At 39.3% G+C, this 19,358-nt stretch overlaps 1 protein-coding gene across 2 annotated transcripts in view; it reads left to right on the top strand.

The window, feature by feature from the left end:
• The window catches only part of MYOF (myoferlin), a 313,269-nt gene that overhangs the window by 153,871 nt on the left and 140,040 nt on the right, over positions 1–19,358 (top strand). Inside the window, exon 17 of one of the 2 annotated variants that reach the window (XM_053692420.1) lies at positions 8,242–8,283. The exons of the other annotated variant lie outside the window; for it this stretch is intronic. Coding sequence (XP_053548395.1) covers positions 8,242–8,283 — 42 coding nt within the window. The remainder of the gene's footprint in view (positions 1–8,241; positions 8,284–19,358) is intronic. 2 annotated transcript variants of the gene reach the window in all.

The raw sequence follows: 19,358 nt of genomic DNA, 5'->3' as shown, positions 1-19,358 counted from the left end.
ATTCTAGCTCTGCCCGGCAGCAGTATTCTAGCGCTGCCCGGCAGCAGTATTCTAGCGCTGTCACCTTTTAGACAATTATTCTAAATAAAAATAAAACTTCATTGTATAACAAATTCATTCATTATTTTAGTTTATTTTTGCTGTACAATACTTCTGAACATTATGCTAGTTTTACTGTCCCCAAATAGTGTGAGTGCCTCCATTATGTTAACATTATTAGCCTAAACTTGTAACATGCCACACAGTGATTGCTTTAATTAGTGAACAGACTTCTTTACATATTTCCTTAACTGGTTACATGAAAGGAGACTAAGAACATGAACTCCACTAGGGATTTCAAGGAGTGTGCTCTTGGACTGCTTTTGATTTTATGTTAGATGTTTAAAAAAATGCATGCAGAATTCTCACAATCTAGTGTTTAATTGCTGATAAATATTACATTAAACTAAATGTATTTAATATCCCTTAAAGGGATAGTCTAGACAGAATTTAACTTTCGTGATTCAGATAGAGCAGGTATTTTTAAGAAACTTTCTAATTTACTTCTATTATCAAATGTTCTTCATTCTCTTTGTATCTTTATTTAAAAAAGCTAGAATGTAAGCTTAGGAGCCGGCCCATATTTTTGGTTCAGACCTGGGTAGCACTTGCTGATTGGTGGTTACATTTAGACACCAATCAGCAAGCGCTACCTAGGTGCCGAACCAAAAATAGACTTACTCCTATGCTTACATTCTTGCTTTTTCAAATAAAGATACAGAGAGAATGAAGAAAAAATTATAATAGGAGTAAATTAGAAAGTTGCTTAAAATTACCTTCTCTATCTGAATCATGAAAGTTTAATTTTGACTAGACTATCCCTTTAAAGACTCCTTAAAAAAAAATAGTAAAGATGGATAGTTCACAGACCAGGAGGTAATGGTGCAGTATTCTCTACCTGTTTATCCAGTGCAGTGATAACAAGATTTACTCCTACACTCAGATTATCTTTTCAGAGAATGCTGGGGTGGAGCAACATGATTTGAGAAGAACAGGATCAGAAGGGTTTTGAAGGTAGCTTTGGTAAAACAATTAAACAGGCTACAAGAAGAATCTGATAGGCTTTAGAAGAATTAGTAAGTGTTCTGGGGACATACTGTGGCTGGGCTCGGAGGTCGGATTAATGGGGCAGGATATTACAGGCATGTCTCAACAAATTTGTTGTCGTGGAAACGGGTTTGTTCAAAGACGGGGTTTGGTTAGAATGAAGAGACTTTAAAGAGAGTAAGCTGTTAGAATGGGATTTAAAGGGACATGATGAAACCCAACGTTTGTTTTATTTCATGGTTCAGATAGCATGTACAATTTTTTAAACTTTCAGATTTATTTATATTATCAAATGTACTACATTATTTTGGTACCCTTAGTTAAAATGTTGAAAAGCAGGTAGGTGAGTTCAGGTGTGTGCATGTGTATGGACTACTATATGGTATGGCAAGATTTAAGCAAACTGCTGCCATCCAATGCTCTTGCAAAACTGCTGCCACATAGTACTTTAAAAACATGCACACTACCTACCTACCTATGTATGCTCTTCAAAGAATACCACAAGAACAAAGCAAATTTGATAAAGGAAGTTGGAAAGTTTTTTTTAATTATTATTATTGTATGCTCTATCTAAAAGCATGAAAGAAAAATGTATTTCATGTCCCTTTTAACAGGTTACAAAAATTAGTGGTGATGATAGCTTAAAGGTGCACTGGTGTTAACAGAAGCAATTTAAGCAGCATGTAGGTCCAGATGACGAGATTTGATGGCAGGATGTAAATACAGGTTCTGGTTGGAGTTTGCAGATGCTGATGTCTTCTCTGATTGGAGCTGGTAGTAGCAGCGAGTTTGTCTGCGGGTTATGTTAACATGCACGTGAATCATTTAGTGAGTGGAGAGACAAATTGCGCATACTTCCTAACGAAGGATTCAAATGGACATGTCTAATATATTATTTTATAAAATCAGTTGTGTGTCCAAAGAGCTACATGCAAAATAACATTTTTAAAAGAACAAAGTTTAATTTTGTTGACAAAACTTTTATTGTTTGGCTATCTCAGAGCAGTCAAAGGGCACACCCCTTGAAAAGCCTCTTAAGTATGCTGTGACCAATTACGGATGGATTTAAAAGCAATCACTGTGTAGGGTTAAGATTCTACAGGTTATATTCCTGCGTCTCTGGGCAGTGGGAAAAACAAAGTAAAAAAGTACATATAAGTGCAGGGTTCATTTCTCTTGTAAAGGTGTATCCAGTTCACAGGTTCATCCATTACTTGTGGGATATTCTCCTTCCCAACAGGAAGCTGCAAGAGGACACCCACAGCAGAGCTGTCTATATAGCTCCTCCCCTAACTGCCACCCCCAGTCATTCATTTGCAGCTCTCGACAAGAAAGGAAGTATCAAGAGAGATGTGGTGACTTAGTGCAGTTTTTACCTTCAATCAAAAGTTTATTATTTTTAAACGGTACCAGCGTTGTACTGTTTTTACTCTCAGGCAGAAATTGGAAGAAGACTTCTGCCTGGAGGTTTGATGATCTTAGCGGTTTGTAACTAAGGTCCATTGCTGTTCTCACACATAACTGAAGAGTATGGAAAGAAAACTTCAGTTGGGGGGACGGTCTGCAGATTGCCTGCTTTGAGGTATGTTCAGTATATTTTTTTCTCTGAGGGTGATAAATCTTTATTTGGGGCCTAATTTCCACATGGCTTGTTAGATTACTCCTCGGAGTACTTTTTTAAGGCCCTCTGACTTTGATTGCATGGTGGGAGGGGCCTATTTTCGTTTTCAGTCTGAGACATCCAGCTTCCCTGAAGGAGTCCTCTGGCTTATAGGACCTCTATAGAGGGTTTTGTTCCTGCAAAAATCATTTTAAGGGCAGGTAGGAGCCACAACAGGGCTGTGGCAGTGTGTTTGACTGTTTGTTAACAGGTTTTAAGTTTTTCTAATTCGTTTTTGGGCCTGAGGGGTTAATCATCCATTTGCAAGTGGGTGCAATGCTGCTTTAGTCCCTTATACACACAGTAAAAATTTCGTAGAGTTTACTACTTTTTTTTCACTGTTTTGCAGTTTATGTGGTAGTTTTTTTCTCTTAAAGGCACAGTACCGTTTTTTATTATTGCTTTTTTCACATTTATTAAAGTGTTTTCCAAGCTTGCTGGTCTCATTACTAGTCTGTTAAACATGTCTGACATAGAGGAAACTCCTTGTTCATTATGTTTAGAAGCCATTGTGGAATCCCCTCTTAGAATGTGTACCAAATGCACTGACCTTTCTATAAGTTGTAAAGACCATATTACGGCTTTTAAAGATTTATCACCTGAGGTTTCTGAGACTGACAAAAGGGAGGTTATGCCATCTAGCTCTCCCCACGTGTCAGAACCTATAACTCCCGCTCAAGGGACGCCAAGTACATCTAGCGCGTCCAATGCGTTTACTTTACAAGACATGACGGCAGTTATGAATCATACCCTCACTGAGGTATTGTCCAAACTGCCAGGGTTACAAGGAAAGAGAGACAGCTCTGGGGCTAGAACAAATACAGAGCTCTCTGACGCTTTAGTAGCTATGTCTGATATACCCTCACAATGTGCAGAAGTTGAAGCAGGAGAGCTTCTATCTGTGGGTGACTTCTCTGATTCAGGGAAGGCGTTACTTCAGTCTGACTCTGAAATTACAGCATTTAAATTTAAGCTTGAACACCTCTGCGTGTTGCTCAGGGAGGTTTTAGCTACTCTGGATGACTGTGACACCATTGTAGTCCCAGAGAAATTGTGTAAAATGGACAAATACTTTGCAGTGCCTGTTTACACTGATGTTTTTCCAATCCCTAAGAGGTTTTCAGAAATTATTACTAAGGAATGGGATAGACCAGGTGTGCCGTTCTGTCCCCCTCCTGCTTTTAAGAAAATGTTTCCTATAGATGCCGCTACACAGGACTTGTGGCAGACGGTCCCTAAGGTGGAGGGAGCAGTCTCTACCCTAGCTAAGCGTACAACTATTCCTGTCGAGGACAGTTGTGCTTTCCTAGATCCTATGGATAAGAAATTAGAGGGTTTCCTTAAGAAAATCTTGGATTTGGATTAATGGTAGCGGCAATGGACATTGTTCCGTTTGCCCGCCTACATCTCAGACCACTGCAACTTTGCATGCTCAATCAGTGGAATGGGGATTACACAGATTTGTCCCCTCTACTAAATCTAGATCAAGAGACCAGGGATTCTCTTCTCTGGTGGCTATCTCGGGTCCATCTGTCCAAGGGAATGAGTTTCAGCAGGCCAGAATGGACTATAGTAACGACAGATGCCAGCCTTCTGGAACTCCCTGAAGGCTCAGGGTTCGTGGACTCAGGAGGAGGCCCTCCTTCCGATAAATATTCTGGAACTAAGAGCGATATTCAATGCTCTTCAGGCTTGGCCTCAGCTAGCTGCGGTCAGGTTCATCAGATTTCAGTCGGACCACATCACCACTGTAGCCTATATCAACCATCAGGGGGGAACAAGGAGCCCCCTGGCAATGTTGGAGGTTTCAAAGATAATTCTATGGGCAGAGGTTCACTCTTGCCATCTCTCAGCTATCCATATCCCAGGAGTAGAGAACTGGGAGGCGGATTTTCTAAGTCGGCAGACTTTTCATCCGGGGGAGTGGGAGCTCCATCCGGAGGTATTTGCCCAGTTGATCCAACTTTGGGGCAAACCAGAACTGGATCTCATGGCATCTCGTCAGAACGCCAAGCTTCCTTGTTACGGGTCCAGGTCCAGGGTTCCCAAGGCAGCGCTGATAGATGCTCTAGCAGCGCCCTGGTCCTTCAGCCTGGCTTATGTGTTTCTGCCGTTTCCTCTGCTCCCTCGACTGATTGCCAAGATCAAGCAGGTGAGCTTTGGTGATCTTGATAGCCCCTGCGTGGCCACGCAGGACTTGGTATGCAGATCTGGTGGACATGTCATCCTTTCCACCATGGACTCTGCCGCTAAGGCAGGACCTTCTACTTCAAGGTCCCTTCAAACATCCAAATCTAATTTCTCTACGTCTGACTGCTTGGAGATTGAACGCTTGATTCTATCAAAGCGTGGTTTTTCCGAATCGGTCATTGATACCTTAATTCAGGCTCGAAAGCCTGTCACCAGGAAAATCTATCATAAGATATGGTGTAAATATCTTCATTGGTGTGAATCCAAGGGTTACTCATGGAGTAAGGTCAGGATTCCTAGGATATTATCTTTTCTCCAAGAAGGATTGGAGAAGGGTTTGTCGGCTAGTTCCTTAAAGGGACAGATTTCTGCTCTGTCTATTCTTTTGCACAAACGTCTGGCTGAGGTTCCAGACGTTCAGGCGTTTTGTCAGGCTGTAGTTAGAATCAAGCCTGTGTTTAAACCTGTTGCTCCGCCATGGAGTTTAAATTTAGTTCTTCAAGGGGTTCCGTTTGAACCTTTGCATTCCATAGATATTAAGCTTTTATCTTGGAAAGTTCTGTTTTTAGTAGCTATCTCCTCGGCTCGAAGAGTTTCGGAGTTATCTGCTTTACAATGTGATTCCCCTTATCTGATTTTCCATGCAGATAAGGTGGTGTTACGTACCAAACCTGGGTTTCTTCCTAAGGTGGTATCTAATAAGAATATCAATCAGGAGATTGTTGTTCCTTCACTATGTCCTAATCCTTCTTCAAAGAAGGAACGTCTATTACACAATCTTGATGTGGTTCGTGCTTTAAAGTTTTATGTACAAGCTACGAAGGATTTTCGTCAAACATCTGCTTTGTTTGTTGTCTACTCTGGACAGAGGATAGGCCAAAAGGCTTCGGCAACTTCTCTTTCTTTTTGGCTAAGAAGTATAATACGCTTAGTTTATGAGACTGCTGGCCAGCAGCCTCCTGAAAGAATTACAGCTCATTCTACTAGAGCAGTAGCTTCCACATGGGCTTTTAAACATGAGGCCTCTGTTGAACAAATTTGTAAGGCGGCGACTTGGTCTTCGCTTCATACCTTTTCTAAATTCTATAAATTTGATACTTTTGCTTCTTCGGAGGCTTTTTTTTGGGAGAAAGGTTTTACAGGCAGTGGTGCCTTCCGTTTAAGTTCCTGCCTTGTCCCTCCCTTCATCCGTGTCCTAAAGCTTTGGTATTGGTATCCCACAAGTAATGGATGAACCCGTGGACTGGATACACCTTTACAAGAGAAAACAAAATTTATGCTTACCTGATAAATTTATTTCTTTTGTGGTGTATCCAGTCCACGGCCCGCCCTGTCATTTTAAGGCAGGTGTTTTTTTTAATTTTTAAACTACAGTCACCACTGCACCCTATAGTTTCTCCTTTTTTTCTTGCTTGTCTTCGGTCGAATGACTGGGGGTGGCAGTTAGGGGAGGAGCTATATAGACAGCTCTGCTGTGGGTGTCCTCTTGCAGCTTCCTGTTGGGAAGGAGAATATCTCACAAATAATGCATGAACCCGTGGACTGGATACACCACAAGAGAAATAAATTTATCAGGTAAGCATAAATTTTGTTTTTAAATGTAATGCCCCTTTAAGTTTGACTATAAATGTTACTAAAATATTGTCCATTTCAAGTTTGTTTATACTGAATATATTTGTTTCAATCAATTCGATCTCTATAATGTGTTTCAACCTTCTGAGTGGTAAAGAAATCACAGTGTAGCCTCTCAATTAAAGGGACACTGAACCCAATTTTTTTCTTTTGTGATTCAGATAGAGCATGAAATTTTAAGCAACTTTCTAATTTACTCCTATTATCAAATTTTCTTTATTCTCTTGGTATCTTTATTTGAAATGCAAGAATCTAAGTTTAGATGCCGGCCCATTTTTGGTGAACAACCTGGGTTGTCCTTGCTGATTGGTGGAAAAAATTCATCCACCAATCAAAAAGTGCTGTCCAGAGTTCTTAACCCAAAAAAGCTCAGATGGCTTTTATTTCAAATAAAGATAGCAAGAGAACGAAGAAAAATTTATAATAGGAGTAAATTAGAAAGTTGCTTAAAATTGCATGCTCTATCTGAATCACAAAAGAAAAAAATTGGGTTCAGTGTCCCTTTTAAAAAAATAAATAAAACAAAAGTTGAGCGCCCCCTGATTTAAAAGGTAGATAGCATTGAAATACGTTTTTTTAAATGGGAGTTGTGTCAAAAAAAATAACCTGCAACCTTGTAGTCTAGATAATTAATGCATTATTCAATTATTTTATGTTTATCATTTAGAAAATAGGCCACTTAACCCGTTGGTTTTTGGTGTAGGATTTCTAGAACATGTCCCTTTAACACCTTGGTTGTTGTTTTAGCTTTTATAGAACATTGACCTTCAACCCTGTGGTTGTAGGTTTAGCATTTTTAGAACATGAACCTTCAACCCATTGGTTGTAGGTTTAGCATTTATCGAACATGACCTTTCAACCCTGTGGTTGTAGGTTTAGCATTTATCTAACATGACCCTTCAACCCCTTGGTTGTAGGTTTAGCATTTACAGAACATTACCCTTCAACCCAATGGTTGTAGGTTTATCATTTATAGAACATGATCCTTCAACCCCTTGGTTGTAAAATTAGCATTTATAGAACATGACCTTTCAAACCAATTGGTTGTAAGTTTAGAATTTATACAACATGACCCCTCAACCCCTTGGTTGTAGGTTTAGAATTTATAGAAAATGACCCTTCAAACCCATTGGTTGTAGGTTTAGTATTTATAGAACATGACCCTTCAAACCAATTGGTTGTAGGTTTAGCATTTATAGATCATGACCCCTCAACCCCTTTGTTGTAGGTTTAGCATTTATAGAACATGACCCCTCAAGCCCTTGGTTGTAGGTTTAGCATTTATAGAACATGATCCTTCAAACCCATTGGTTGTAGGTTTAGCATTTTATAGACAATGACCCTTCAAACCCATTGGCTGTAGGTTTAGCATTTATAGAACATGACCCCTCAAGCCCTTGGTTGTAGGTTTAGCATTTATAGAACATGACCCTTCAAAACAATTGGTTGTAGGTTTGGCATTTATAGAACATGACCCCTCAACCCCTTGGTTGTAGGTTTAGCATTTATAGAACATGACTCTTCAACTTGTTGCTAGGAAGGGTCCTAGTGGTGAAATATTGAACAAACACAAATGTATTACGTATGAATATTTGATTCAATATTCTTTGTGTACGATCTGTTACAATGCTCAATCAAATGTTATGTTTAACTATTCTCTTTTTATAATCTAGAATATGACTCTTCGGGATTTGGGTCTTCTTCATCAATTGCAGGTCTAGAGTTTGGTGTGTTTTGATTTTGTCATCCACTGCCCAAACTGTATTTAATTAATTGTTACTTGGTTGGAAAATTCAATATATATAATATTTTCTTTTACAAAGATATGACGAGTCCACGGATTTCATCCTTACTTGTGGGATATTAACCTCCTGCTAACAGGAAGTGGCAAAGAGCACCACAGCAGAGCTGTATATATAGCCCCTCCCCTTCCCCTCCACCCTTAGTCATTCTCTTTGCCTGTGTTATACTAGGAAGACATCGTAAAGTGAGGTGTTAGTTTTAGTTTCTTCATTTTAGTTTTTTTATTTTAAATGGTACCGGTGCGTACTATTTTCCTCAGGGGGATATGGAAAAAGATTTCTGCCCTGAGGTTTGATCTTAGCATTTGTAACTAAGATCCACGCTGGTTCCCCCAAGACTTCTGAAGGTAACCATGAGACATCTTCAGTGTGGAGACCGGTTTCATGCTACAAGCAGCATTATGGTATGTGCAGCCTTTTTTTCTGAGGAGACTTGGTGTATCAGAACTGGCTAGCATTATTTCCCTGTATGGGGATGGGGTAAGCAGTAAAACCTATTTTAATAAGAGGGGTGTTACTGGAGTCCCTATATTATATTTATCATTAGTTGATATTTGGGCATTATGTGACATGGGAGACAATGTTAAAAACAATGTTTTATGTTTTTTATTTTTGGCACTTAAAACTTATTGTTTTTATGCTTGAGGGTTGTAATTGTGTGTGTATTTCTACTTTAGTACAAAACTGCATTCCCATGCGGTGTTGTTTGGGCCTACTCCAAACTTTTGACCTTAAGGGGCGGAGCCTATTTTGGCGTATTTTCTTCAGGCTTAGCAGCAGCAAACAGTAACTCGGTGGCTCCTGGACTGTGTAGCTGGTCTGAAGGGTTGGAAACTTGATTTGAAGTACTCTGGGGGCAGGTAGAGGGTATTTTTATCTATCTTTTGACTAGATGTTGATATAAGTACGTCTAAAGCCTTATTTCTGCCTTTGCTTCTGGGTGCAGTAATTTTTGGATTAACCAACGATATTTAAGTTAAATTTGGGAATAATTTAACGTTTTTTGTGCATTTTGGAAAAATTGTTCACTTTTTCTTTTCTTAAAGGCACAGTACATGTTTTTTCTAATGTTTATTTTATGCTATAAATAAGTGTTTAAACGACTTTTGTGGTATTACTAGTCTGTTCAACATGTCTGACATTGAGGTTTCTCATTGTTCTATGTGTTTAGAAGCTATTGTGCAACCCCCTCTTACATTGTGTAACTTTTGTACTGAAAGGGCTTTACAATGTAAAAAGCATATTTTAAATAAAGTGTGCCTAAGGATGATTCTCAGTCTGAAGAGAATCAGGATATGCCATCCAATTCTCCCCAAGTGTCACAACCTTTAACGCCCACACAAGCGACGCCTAGTACTTCTAGTGTGTCTAATTCCTTTACTCTGCAGGAGATGGCTGCAGTTATGTCAACTACCCTTACAGAGGTATTGTCTAAATTACCAGTGTTGCAGGGTAAACGCAGTAGGTCAGGTATTAATGTAATTACTGAATCCTCTGATGCTTTATTAGCTATTTCCTATGTTCCCTCAGTGCTCTGAGTTGGGGGTCAGGGAATTACTGTCTGAGGGTGAAATTTCTGATTCAGGAAATGTTTTACCTCACACAGATTTGGATGCTATGTCATTTAAATTTAAGCTTGAACACCTCCGCCTGTTACTTAGGGAGGTTTTAGCGACTCTGGATGATTGTGACCCTATTGTGATTCCTCCAGAGAAATGGTGTAAAATGGATAAATATTTGGAAGTACCTACTTACACTGATGTTTTTCCGGTTCCTAAGAGAATTTCGGAAATTATTAGAAAGGAATGGGATAGACCAGGTATACAGTTTTCTCCCCCTCCTAATTTTAAGAAAATGTTTCCCATATCAGATATCATTCGGGACTCATGGCAAACGGTCCCTAAGGTAGAGGGAACTATATCTACTCTAACTAAGCATACTACTATACCCATTGAGGATAGTTGTGCTTTCAAAGACCCTATGGATAAGAAATTAGAGGGTCTACTAAAGAAATTATTTGTTAATCAGGGGTTTCTTTTACAACCTACGGCTTACATTGTTCCAGTAACTACTTATTACTGATGCCGCTTTTCAAATTGCTAAATTAGCGGCAAAACATGCAGGATTTGCTATTTTAGCATGTAGAGCATTGTGGCTCAAATCTTGGTCTGCTGATGTGTCATCAAAACATAAGCTTTTAGCAATTCCCTTTAAAGGTAAGACCCTTTTCGGGCCAGAATTGAAGGAAATCATTTCTGATATTACAGGAGGTAAAGGCCATACCCTACCTCAGGATAAGTCGGTTAAAATGAGGGGTAAACAGAATAATTTTCATTCCTTTCGGAACTTTAAAGGAGGACCCCCCCGCTTCTTCTTCTTCCTCAAAGCAGGAAGGGAATTTTACCCAATCTAAGTCGGTCTGGAGACCTAATCAGAACTGGAATAAGGGTAAAAAATCCAAAAAGCCTGCCTGCTTCTAGGACAGCATGAAGGGGCGGCCCCCAATCCGGGACTGGATCTAGTAGGGGGCAGACTCTTTCTTTGCTCAGGCTTGGGCAAGAGATGTTCAGGATCCCTGGGCACTAGAAATAGGAATTGGAACAGGGACAGGGGTTTTACTCAAACCTATTTGTGGTTCCCAAAAAGGAGGGAACGTTCAGACCCATTTTAGATCTCAAGTGTCTAAACAAATTTCTAAGAGTTCCATCATTCAAGATGGAGACAATATGAACAATTTTACCAATGATCCAGGAGGGTCAATATATGACTACCGTGGACTTGAAGGATGCTTACCTTCATATTCCTATCCACAAGGATCTTCATCAGTTTCTAAGGTTTCCCTTTCTGGACAAACATTATCAATTCGTGGCTCTTCCCTTCGGATTGGCCACAGCACCCAGAATCTTCACAAAGGTCTCTTTTGGCGGTTCTCAGACCACGAGGAATAGCGGTGGCGCCTTATCTGGACGACATTCTTATTCAGGCGTCAACATATCATCTGACAAAATCTCACACGGACACAGTGTTGTCTTTTCTGAGAACTCATGGCTGGAAGGTGAACATAGAGAAGAGTTCACTTGTTCCACAGACAAGGGTTCCTTTCTTGGGAACTCTGATAGACTCGGTAGCCATGAAAATATTTCTGACGGAGGTCAGAAAATCAAAGATTCTAAATACTTGCCGAGCACTTCAGTCCATTCCTCGACCATCAGTGGCTCAGTGTATGGAAGTAATTGGATTAATGGTAGCGGCAATGGACATCGTTCCATTTGCTCGCTTTCATCTCAGACCACTGCAACTGTGCATGCTTGGACAGTGGAATGGGGATTATGCAGATTTATCTCCTCAGATAAATTTGGATCAAGAGACCAGAAACTCTCTTCTTTGGTGGTTGTCGCCGGATCATCTGTCCCAAGGGACTTGTTTCCGCAGACCCTCGTGGGTAATAGTGACAACAGATGCCAGCCTTCTGGGCTGGGGTGCAGTTTGGAACTCCCTGAAGGCTCAGGGTGTTTGGACTAAAGTGGAGTCTCTTCTTCCAATCAATATTCTGGAACTGAGAAGAATATTCAATGCGTTTCAGGCATGGCCTCAGTTGGCTTCGGCCAAATTCATCAGATTCCAGTCGGACAACATCACGACTGTGGCATATGTCAATCATCAAGGGGGAACAAGGAGTTCCTTAGCGATGATAGAGGTATCCAAGATAATCAGTTGGGCAGAGGCCCACTCTTGTCATCTGTCAGCGATCTACATCCCAGGAGTAGAGAACTGGGAAGCAGATTTTCTAAGTCGACAGACTTTTCATCCGGGGGAGTGGGAACTTCACCCGGAGTTATTTGCCTCATTGATTCTCAGATAGGGCAGACCGGAATTGGATTTGATGGCATCCCGACAGAATGCCAAGCTTCCAAGATACGGATCCCGGTCAAGGGATCCTCAGGCCGAACTGATAGATGCCTTGGCAGTGCCTTGGTTGTTCAGCCTAGCTTATGTGTTTCCGCCGTTTCCTCTCCTCCCATGCATGATTGCTCGAATCAAACAGGAGAGAGCTTCAGTGATTCTGATAGCGCCTGCATGGCCACGCAGGACTTGGTATGCGGATCTAGTGGACATGTCCTCTCTGCCACCGTGGAAACTTCCATTGAGACAGGACCTTCTCATTCAAGGTCCTTTCCAACATCCAAATCTAATTTCTCTGCAGCTGACTGCGTGGAGATTGAACGCTTGATTTTATCTATGCGAGGATTCTCTGATTCAGTTATCAATACTTTGATACAGGCTAGAAAGCCTGTCACTAGAAAAATCTATCATAAGATATGGTGTAAATATCTTTATTGGTGTGAATCCAAGGGTTACTCATGGAGTAAAATTAGGATTCTGTCTTTTCTCCAAGAAGGATTGGAGAAAGGGTTATCAGTGAGGGACAAATTTCAGCTTTGTCAATTCTGTTTCACAAACGTTTGGCAAATGTACCAGATGTTCAGTCTTTTTGTCAGGCTCTATCTAGGATTAAGCCTGTATTTAGACCTATTACTCCTCCCTGGAGTTTGAATTTAGTTATTCGAGTTCTTCAAGGGGTTCCGTTTGAACCTATGCATTCCATAGATATTAAACTGTTATCTTGGAAAGTTTTGTTTTTGGTTGCTATTTCTTCTGCTCGAAGAGTTTCTGAGCTTTCAGCGTTACAGTGTGATTCGCCTTATCTCATATTTCATTCTGATAAGGTGGTTTTACGTACCAAACCTGGTTTTCTTCCTAAGGTTGTTTCGAATAAGAATATTAATCAGGAAATTGTTGTTCCTTCCTTGTGTCCTAATCCTTCTTCTAAGAAGGAGCGTATGTTACATAACTTGGACGTGGTCCGTGGCTTAAAGTTTTACTTACAGGCAACTAAGGATTTCTGTCAATCATCTTCATTATTCATTGTTTGTTCCGGAAAGCGAAGGGGTCAGAAAGCTACGGCTACCGCTCTTTCTTTTTGGCTGAGAAGTATCATCCGCCTGGCATATGAGACTGCTGGACAGCAGCCTCCTGAAAGAATTACGGCTCATTCTACTAGGGCTGTGGCTTCCACATGGGCCTTTAAAAACGATGCATCTGTTGAACAGATTTGTAAGGCTGCGACTTGGTCGTCCCTTCACACTTTTTCCAAATTTTACAAATTTGATACTTTTGCTTCTTCTGAGGCTATTTTTGGGAGAAAGGTTCTTCAAGCAGTGGTGCCTTCCGTTTAGGTTCCTGTCTTGTCCCTCCCTTTCATCCGTGTCCTATTGCTTTGGTATTGGTTTCCCACAAGGATGAAATCCGTGGACTCGTCATATCTTTGTAAAAGAAAACTAAATTTATGCTTTCCTGATAAATTACTTTCTTTTACAATATGACGAATCCACGGCCCACCCTGTTCTTTTTAAGACCGTTTTTCTTTATATTTTTTGGAAACTTCAGTCACCTCTGCACCTTTAAGCCTTTCCTTTTTCTCTTCCTATACTTTCGGCCGAATGACTGAGGGTGGAGGGGAAGGGGAGGGGCTATATATACAGCTCTGCTGTGGTGCTCTTTGCCACTTCCTGTTAGCAGGAGGTTAATATCCCACAAGTAAGGATGCAATCCGTTGACTCGTCATATCGTAAAAGAAAGTAATTTATCAGGTAAGCATAAATTTAGTTTTTTTTTTGTAATATAGTCAAATTATGTTTTATTTATTTTAAAATAACAAAAAAACAGTTTTGGCACTGGACCCTGCACGCTATCAGCTTTCTTTTCTGCACACTTTTAATGCTTTGCTCTGTATTTATGTTAAAATTATTTCAACCACACTTGACAAGTAAATATCGATTTCATAGGAATTTCTGATTTTATTAATAATAATAATATTTAAATTATAAACAACTCTTACATTGTTTACAAAATAGGAGACTCTAAAATGTATTTTTTTTTTTCTTAAACTCATAGCAAAACTGAAATGTTTAATAAGAATGTTTTTTTAAACTGGAGTTTCATATGATTTACATGACTGAGGTGATTCATTATAATTGGGTAAATCTCAAGTCACAACTTTGAAAAATGAAGAAACCTCAAACTACTCAACTGAAAAGTCCTCCACACTTTGCTCACTTCCTTTGCCCTCCAGTGTTTTGATGTTTCTTATTGGAGAAGGCTGCCTTAATAGCTCTTATCTTTTCTACATTTTCTTCATTACTTAGGGGAAGTTTAACGCAAAATATGCTTTGACCCTCAGATTTTAGGAGTTCTAAGGTACTTACTCATTCAATTAATAATTTGTATAAACTGCAATTGTCTTTACATTGCAGTCTATGGGGAACTGTGTGTTCCCTTTAAATATATATATGTGTATGCTTATATACATATAGATTTGTGTTAATATGTGTATATACACATATAAACACATAAATATATATGTATATAAGCATATATATTTAAATCTGCCCATCGCTGCGCTACTTACCCTATTCACTACGATAGGTTCTCATGCCATGTCTCACGGCTTAAGAACCAGGCTCCCATTGGAGCCTGCGGAAACGTGCGCTCATGAGCGCAAAGCTTCCATGCAATGCACATAACTTGTAGCCTATTGAATAAAAACTACAATTGATGTTCAGTGATTCAGCAGGTAAGATACATTTCAGCTTAAAGCTCTAAAACTCTTCTTTTGTGAACGTATATCTTTTTTTCTGTTTATTGGAAAAAAGGATGTTTGGACTATCGGTTTATTTAACATCAGCCTAACAACGCTTGCTTTTTATATTTGCATTAACATTTTGAAGTGGGGTTGAGGGTATGTTACATTAGCAATAACAAAAATGTTATACAAATACTAACTAGCAATGTAGTTGTTAACTGAGCTGATGTATGAAAAGAAGTTTCATACACCATTAATACGTAGGAATGCTGTATTAACATTCACATTTACTTTGAAAAAAATGGATTTTTGTGTTTACAATTAAATTTCTTTCCTCACATCCTGAGTGACAATATTTGAAGCAGGAGATGGTTTAAAACAATTAAGCCATCCATGTAGAGAGAGAAGTTTCTGCCTAAGAAAATGTTCAAGCAATGTGCAAGTGGTGCAAGAGAAGTGGAAAAGGCGGGTTTAAGATTAGAAAGTCAAGAGCAGCAATTCATGAATGATGGTCTATCATGTCCTACTGTGCAGGACCTCAGAATTTAATTTGAAGTAGTATTTAAAAAAAACAAACAGTTTTTACTTTTACATTTTGAGTGACAGCAAGTGTATCAGGCTTTTATTCTGGACAATTGGGTCATTATCAAAGTAATAACCATATGGGAGGACACCTTGGTATGTTGATTTAACCCCTTAAGGACCAGCGACGTACCCTGTATGTCACTGGCCTTTTTTTGGGACTTAATTGTTTTATAGCGCGGTCTTGCCACCAGCGTTGAGACTGCTCTATTCCACAAAGCCTGCTGGAGGGAGGGCATTAATAGCGTGTTCTTGCTAGACTTGTGCTATTATGTCCTGAAAAAACCCTTAACGACCAGTGACATACAGGGTACATTGTGGTCATTAAGGGGTTAAACCGGACAATAATCACCCCAATAAACAGGATATCAAATAGTCTTACTGATAAACAGCTGGTGCTAAATCTCTTCTTCCAGTACTGCCCAGCAGAGGCAAAAACGTTGAAATAACATGTTGCAAATCTATTTAAAGAGGACCAAGAAGGCTTCATTATCAACAGCTTAAGTTACACCACATGACAAGTTAGCCACATGTTGCAACTAATTTAGTAGAATGTCCAGTACTAGGAAAATGTAGATCCTTCCCAGCTGACTAATATTCAAAAAACATGGAAGATTTAAGGCAATGTTAAAGTTTTAGCAGCTCAAAGACCTTTCCAAGAACCCCTATGTCATACAAATAGAGAACATTGTGGAAAGATACCATCCTGAGAAACTTGCCCCAAGTTTTGATGCTGAAGGCTGAGGCCAGCTGTTAATTGAGTCTGGTTGTACCAAAACCTAAAACAAGCATGTGTTGTGGTAATAATAAATGTGTATAGGCGTTCTATAGACCTTTGCCATTATGGGCCCAGTGAAAGATACAATTATCTTGTAAGGTACTCTCGTGAAAAGGATGACAGTGTCTACATAGCTGTCTCCATAAACACAATAACTCTAATATAAAGGAACTTTGAGGCTGTGCCTTATTGATAAAGGTGTTGTATGCAAACCAGAAGTATTAGTTTGTGTCATGAGATACAAGTCCTGCATGATCCTCAAGAAGGTAATCCCAGTAGAGGAGATAAGAGACGTTGATTATCTATCTGTAAAGTTGTTAGCACTGAGGTTGTATGGTCTAGTCTGATGGAATGGTTGTAAGGCTTTTGATTAGACAGGGGGCTACTGAGTTACTATATCTCTCAATCAAATGTAGTGACATTTTGACTTAGGGGCATTTGACAAAATTTTAGGTCATTATAAAAGTTTTTAATAAAGCCTTTGTTCCCTCTAAAAAAAATCCTCAAAATATTCCAAGTCAAAGGTGGCAGTTTCTCATGACAGCAGAAGGAGAATGCATGCGGTGGCCATTCTATGGAGATGCTGTAGGGGACTATGCAACTTGAAATGCACATATATCATCTCTGTTGAGCTGCAAAGGGCTCCATATGGTCCTTTGTAAGCAACCCCCCCCCCCCAAATATTAAAGTTCCAGAACTGCAACTGAATACGTCCCTTTTAGCACTTTGCTGAGAAATGGCCATGGTGGCAGGTGACAGTTAATAGACTAGAAATAACTGACTTGCCTGTGAGCTGTACTTTTACAGCTGATAGAAAAGGTTTACTTTTGAATTTGTTTTTTATATTGCATTTTATCTGATTTAATAATAGATGTGAAGTTGATTTGGGAAGTATATTGTAAATTGGTGCTTCAGATATTTACATTATAATAAATGGAATTATGTTATGTTTTAAAGTGACAGTCTACTCTCAAAATTTTTAGACAATACCTTTATTACCCATTTCCCAGTTTTGCACAACCAACACAGTTATATTAATGGGCCATAATACCCAAATGTTGAAACACTTGAAAGTGATGCAGCATAGCTGTAAAAAGCTGACTAGAAAATATCACCTGAATATCTCTATGTAAAAAAGAAAGATATTTTACCTCAAAATTTCCTTAGTAGCCACATCCCATTGTAACGGACTTCTAAGCAGCAAATCAGTATGTCTGTCCCGGGACAGCTAAGGGGTTGAGCCTCGTGCACTCTTATGGTATTTCCCTGTTCAGTTTAAAGAAAGTTTACAATGAAATCTCATGAGATCACAGTAAAAGAGTTCATGACCTCAGCACTGCTGATGCTGATTGGCTGCTGTTCATTTCTTCATTTTTTTTTTATCTGCAGCTGGGAGCAGCTGAGTGTAACTTTTTACATAGAACTTACTCTGCTGAGCTAAGGAAATTGTGAGGTAAAATATCTTCCTTTTTTACATAGAGATGCTCAGGTGATATTTTCCTGTCAGCTTTTTACAGTTATACTGCATCAGTTTCAAGTGATTTAGCATATGAGTATTATGTCCCTTTAATAAACTTTTTACCGTTGATTACCTTGTATCTAAACCTCTTCTGACATCCCCCGTATCTCAGGGCTATTTATTTATTATCTATTAACTTGCATTTTAGCCAATTAGTGCAGTGCCATGCACTACTCCACGGAGAGAGTACAATGTTATCTATATGGCCCATATGAACTAGCAGTCTCTTGTGAAAAGCTAATAAAAAAGCATGTGATAAGAGGCTGTCTGTAGTGGTTTAGAAACAGGCAGAAATTTAGAGGTTTAAATGCTATAAAGTATATTAACCCCTTAATGACCACAATGTACCCTATATGTCACTGGTCGTTAAGGGTTTTTTCAGGACATAATAGCACAAGTCTAGCAAGAACACGCTATTAATGCCCTCCCTCCAGCAGGCTTTGTGGAATAGAGCAGTCTCAACGCTGGTGGCAAAACCGCGCTATAAAACAATCACGTCCCAAAAAAAGGCCAGCGACATACAGGGTACGTCGCTGGTCCTTAAGGGGTTAATATAACAATGGTGGTTGTGCAAAGCTGGGGAATGGGTAGTAAAGGCGTTATCTGTCTCTTTAAACAATAACTATTCTGGTATAGACTGTCCCTTTTAAGTAATTTTATTTTATTACTTGGCCCAACTTAGAATTGTACAAATAATAATTTCTTAGTAATTGTTGGTACATTTGGATTAAACCACTGCACTCATGAGAAATGATCCTTCATTATTGTTTGTATTAAATTCAGTACAGTTATTGAAGTTCATATTTATTGATCTTATTTTTTTAAGTAGTTTCCTGTTGCCTATTAAAACAATGGAATGCTTAGTTGTTTACTGCTCATCTTTTAACAAAAATGTAAATATAGGCAAAAAGTATATTAAAAAAGAAAAGGTGCTGCTAATAATACTGCTGGTGTGGAATTTCCTGAATAGCCTTCTCTTCCTTTGCTGAGACTGCAACAGGGGAATGTAACTAGTATTTGGAAGCTTTAAGAAACTGCTGTTAGGAAGACAAGAGCCATGTTTAGGTGGTGATTGGAAGCCTGGAACTGTACACAGGATCATGAGGAAAGAATTATTGAAGCAGCTGGAGCCTGGATTTGATGTGTAGATGTTGTGAAGCACCGAGTGTAAAACAGAACCGAAAGTAAACTGTTGTGCACTAAGATGCAGAGGAACCAAAAGGTGAAGATTGCCCTCTAGTGGTAAAATGAAGGAAGTGCAGTTGGTGCTCTGCATTAAAAGCGTTAGTGGCCCAGGACACTGTATGAATGTTCTTTGTATTCTAAGCACTAGGGCAGCAGATGAGGAGGTAATACCCCTGTTTATCACATGAAAAGGGAAGGGTTAGCGATCTATAGGAGGTATAAGTCATCCATTAAATAGTAAGAGCAGCTGCCTTCAATCAAAATCTTTATAAAACTGGTGG

Source organism: Bombina bombina, chromosome 9 (assembly GCF_027579735.1).
Source record: "Bombina bombina isolate aBomBom1 chromosome 9, aBomBom1.pri, whole genome shotgun sequence".
NCBI lineage: Eukaryota > Metazoa > Chordata > Amphibia > Anura > Bombinatoridae > Bombina > Bombina bombina.
Note: the sequence above shows the minus strand (reverse complement) of the source record. Positions and strands in the feature narration are given on the sequence as shown.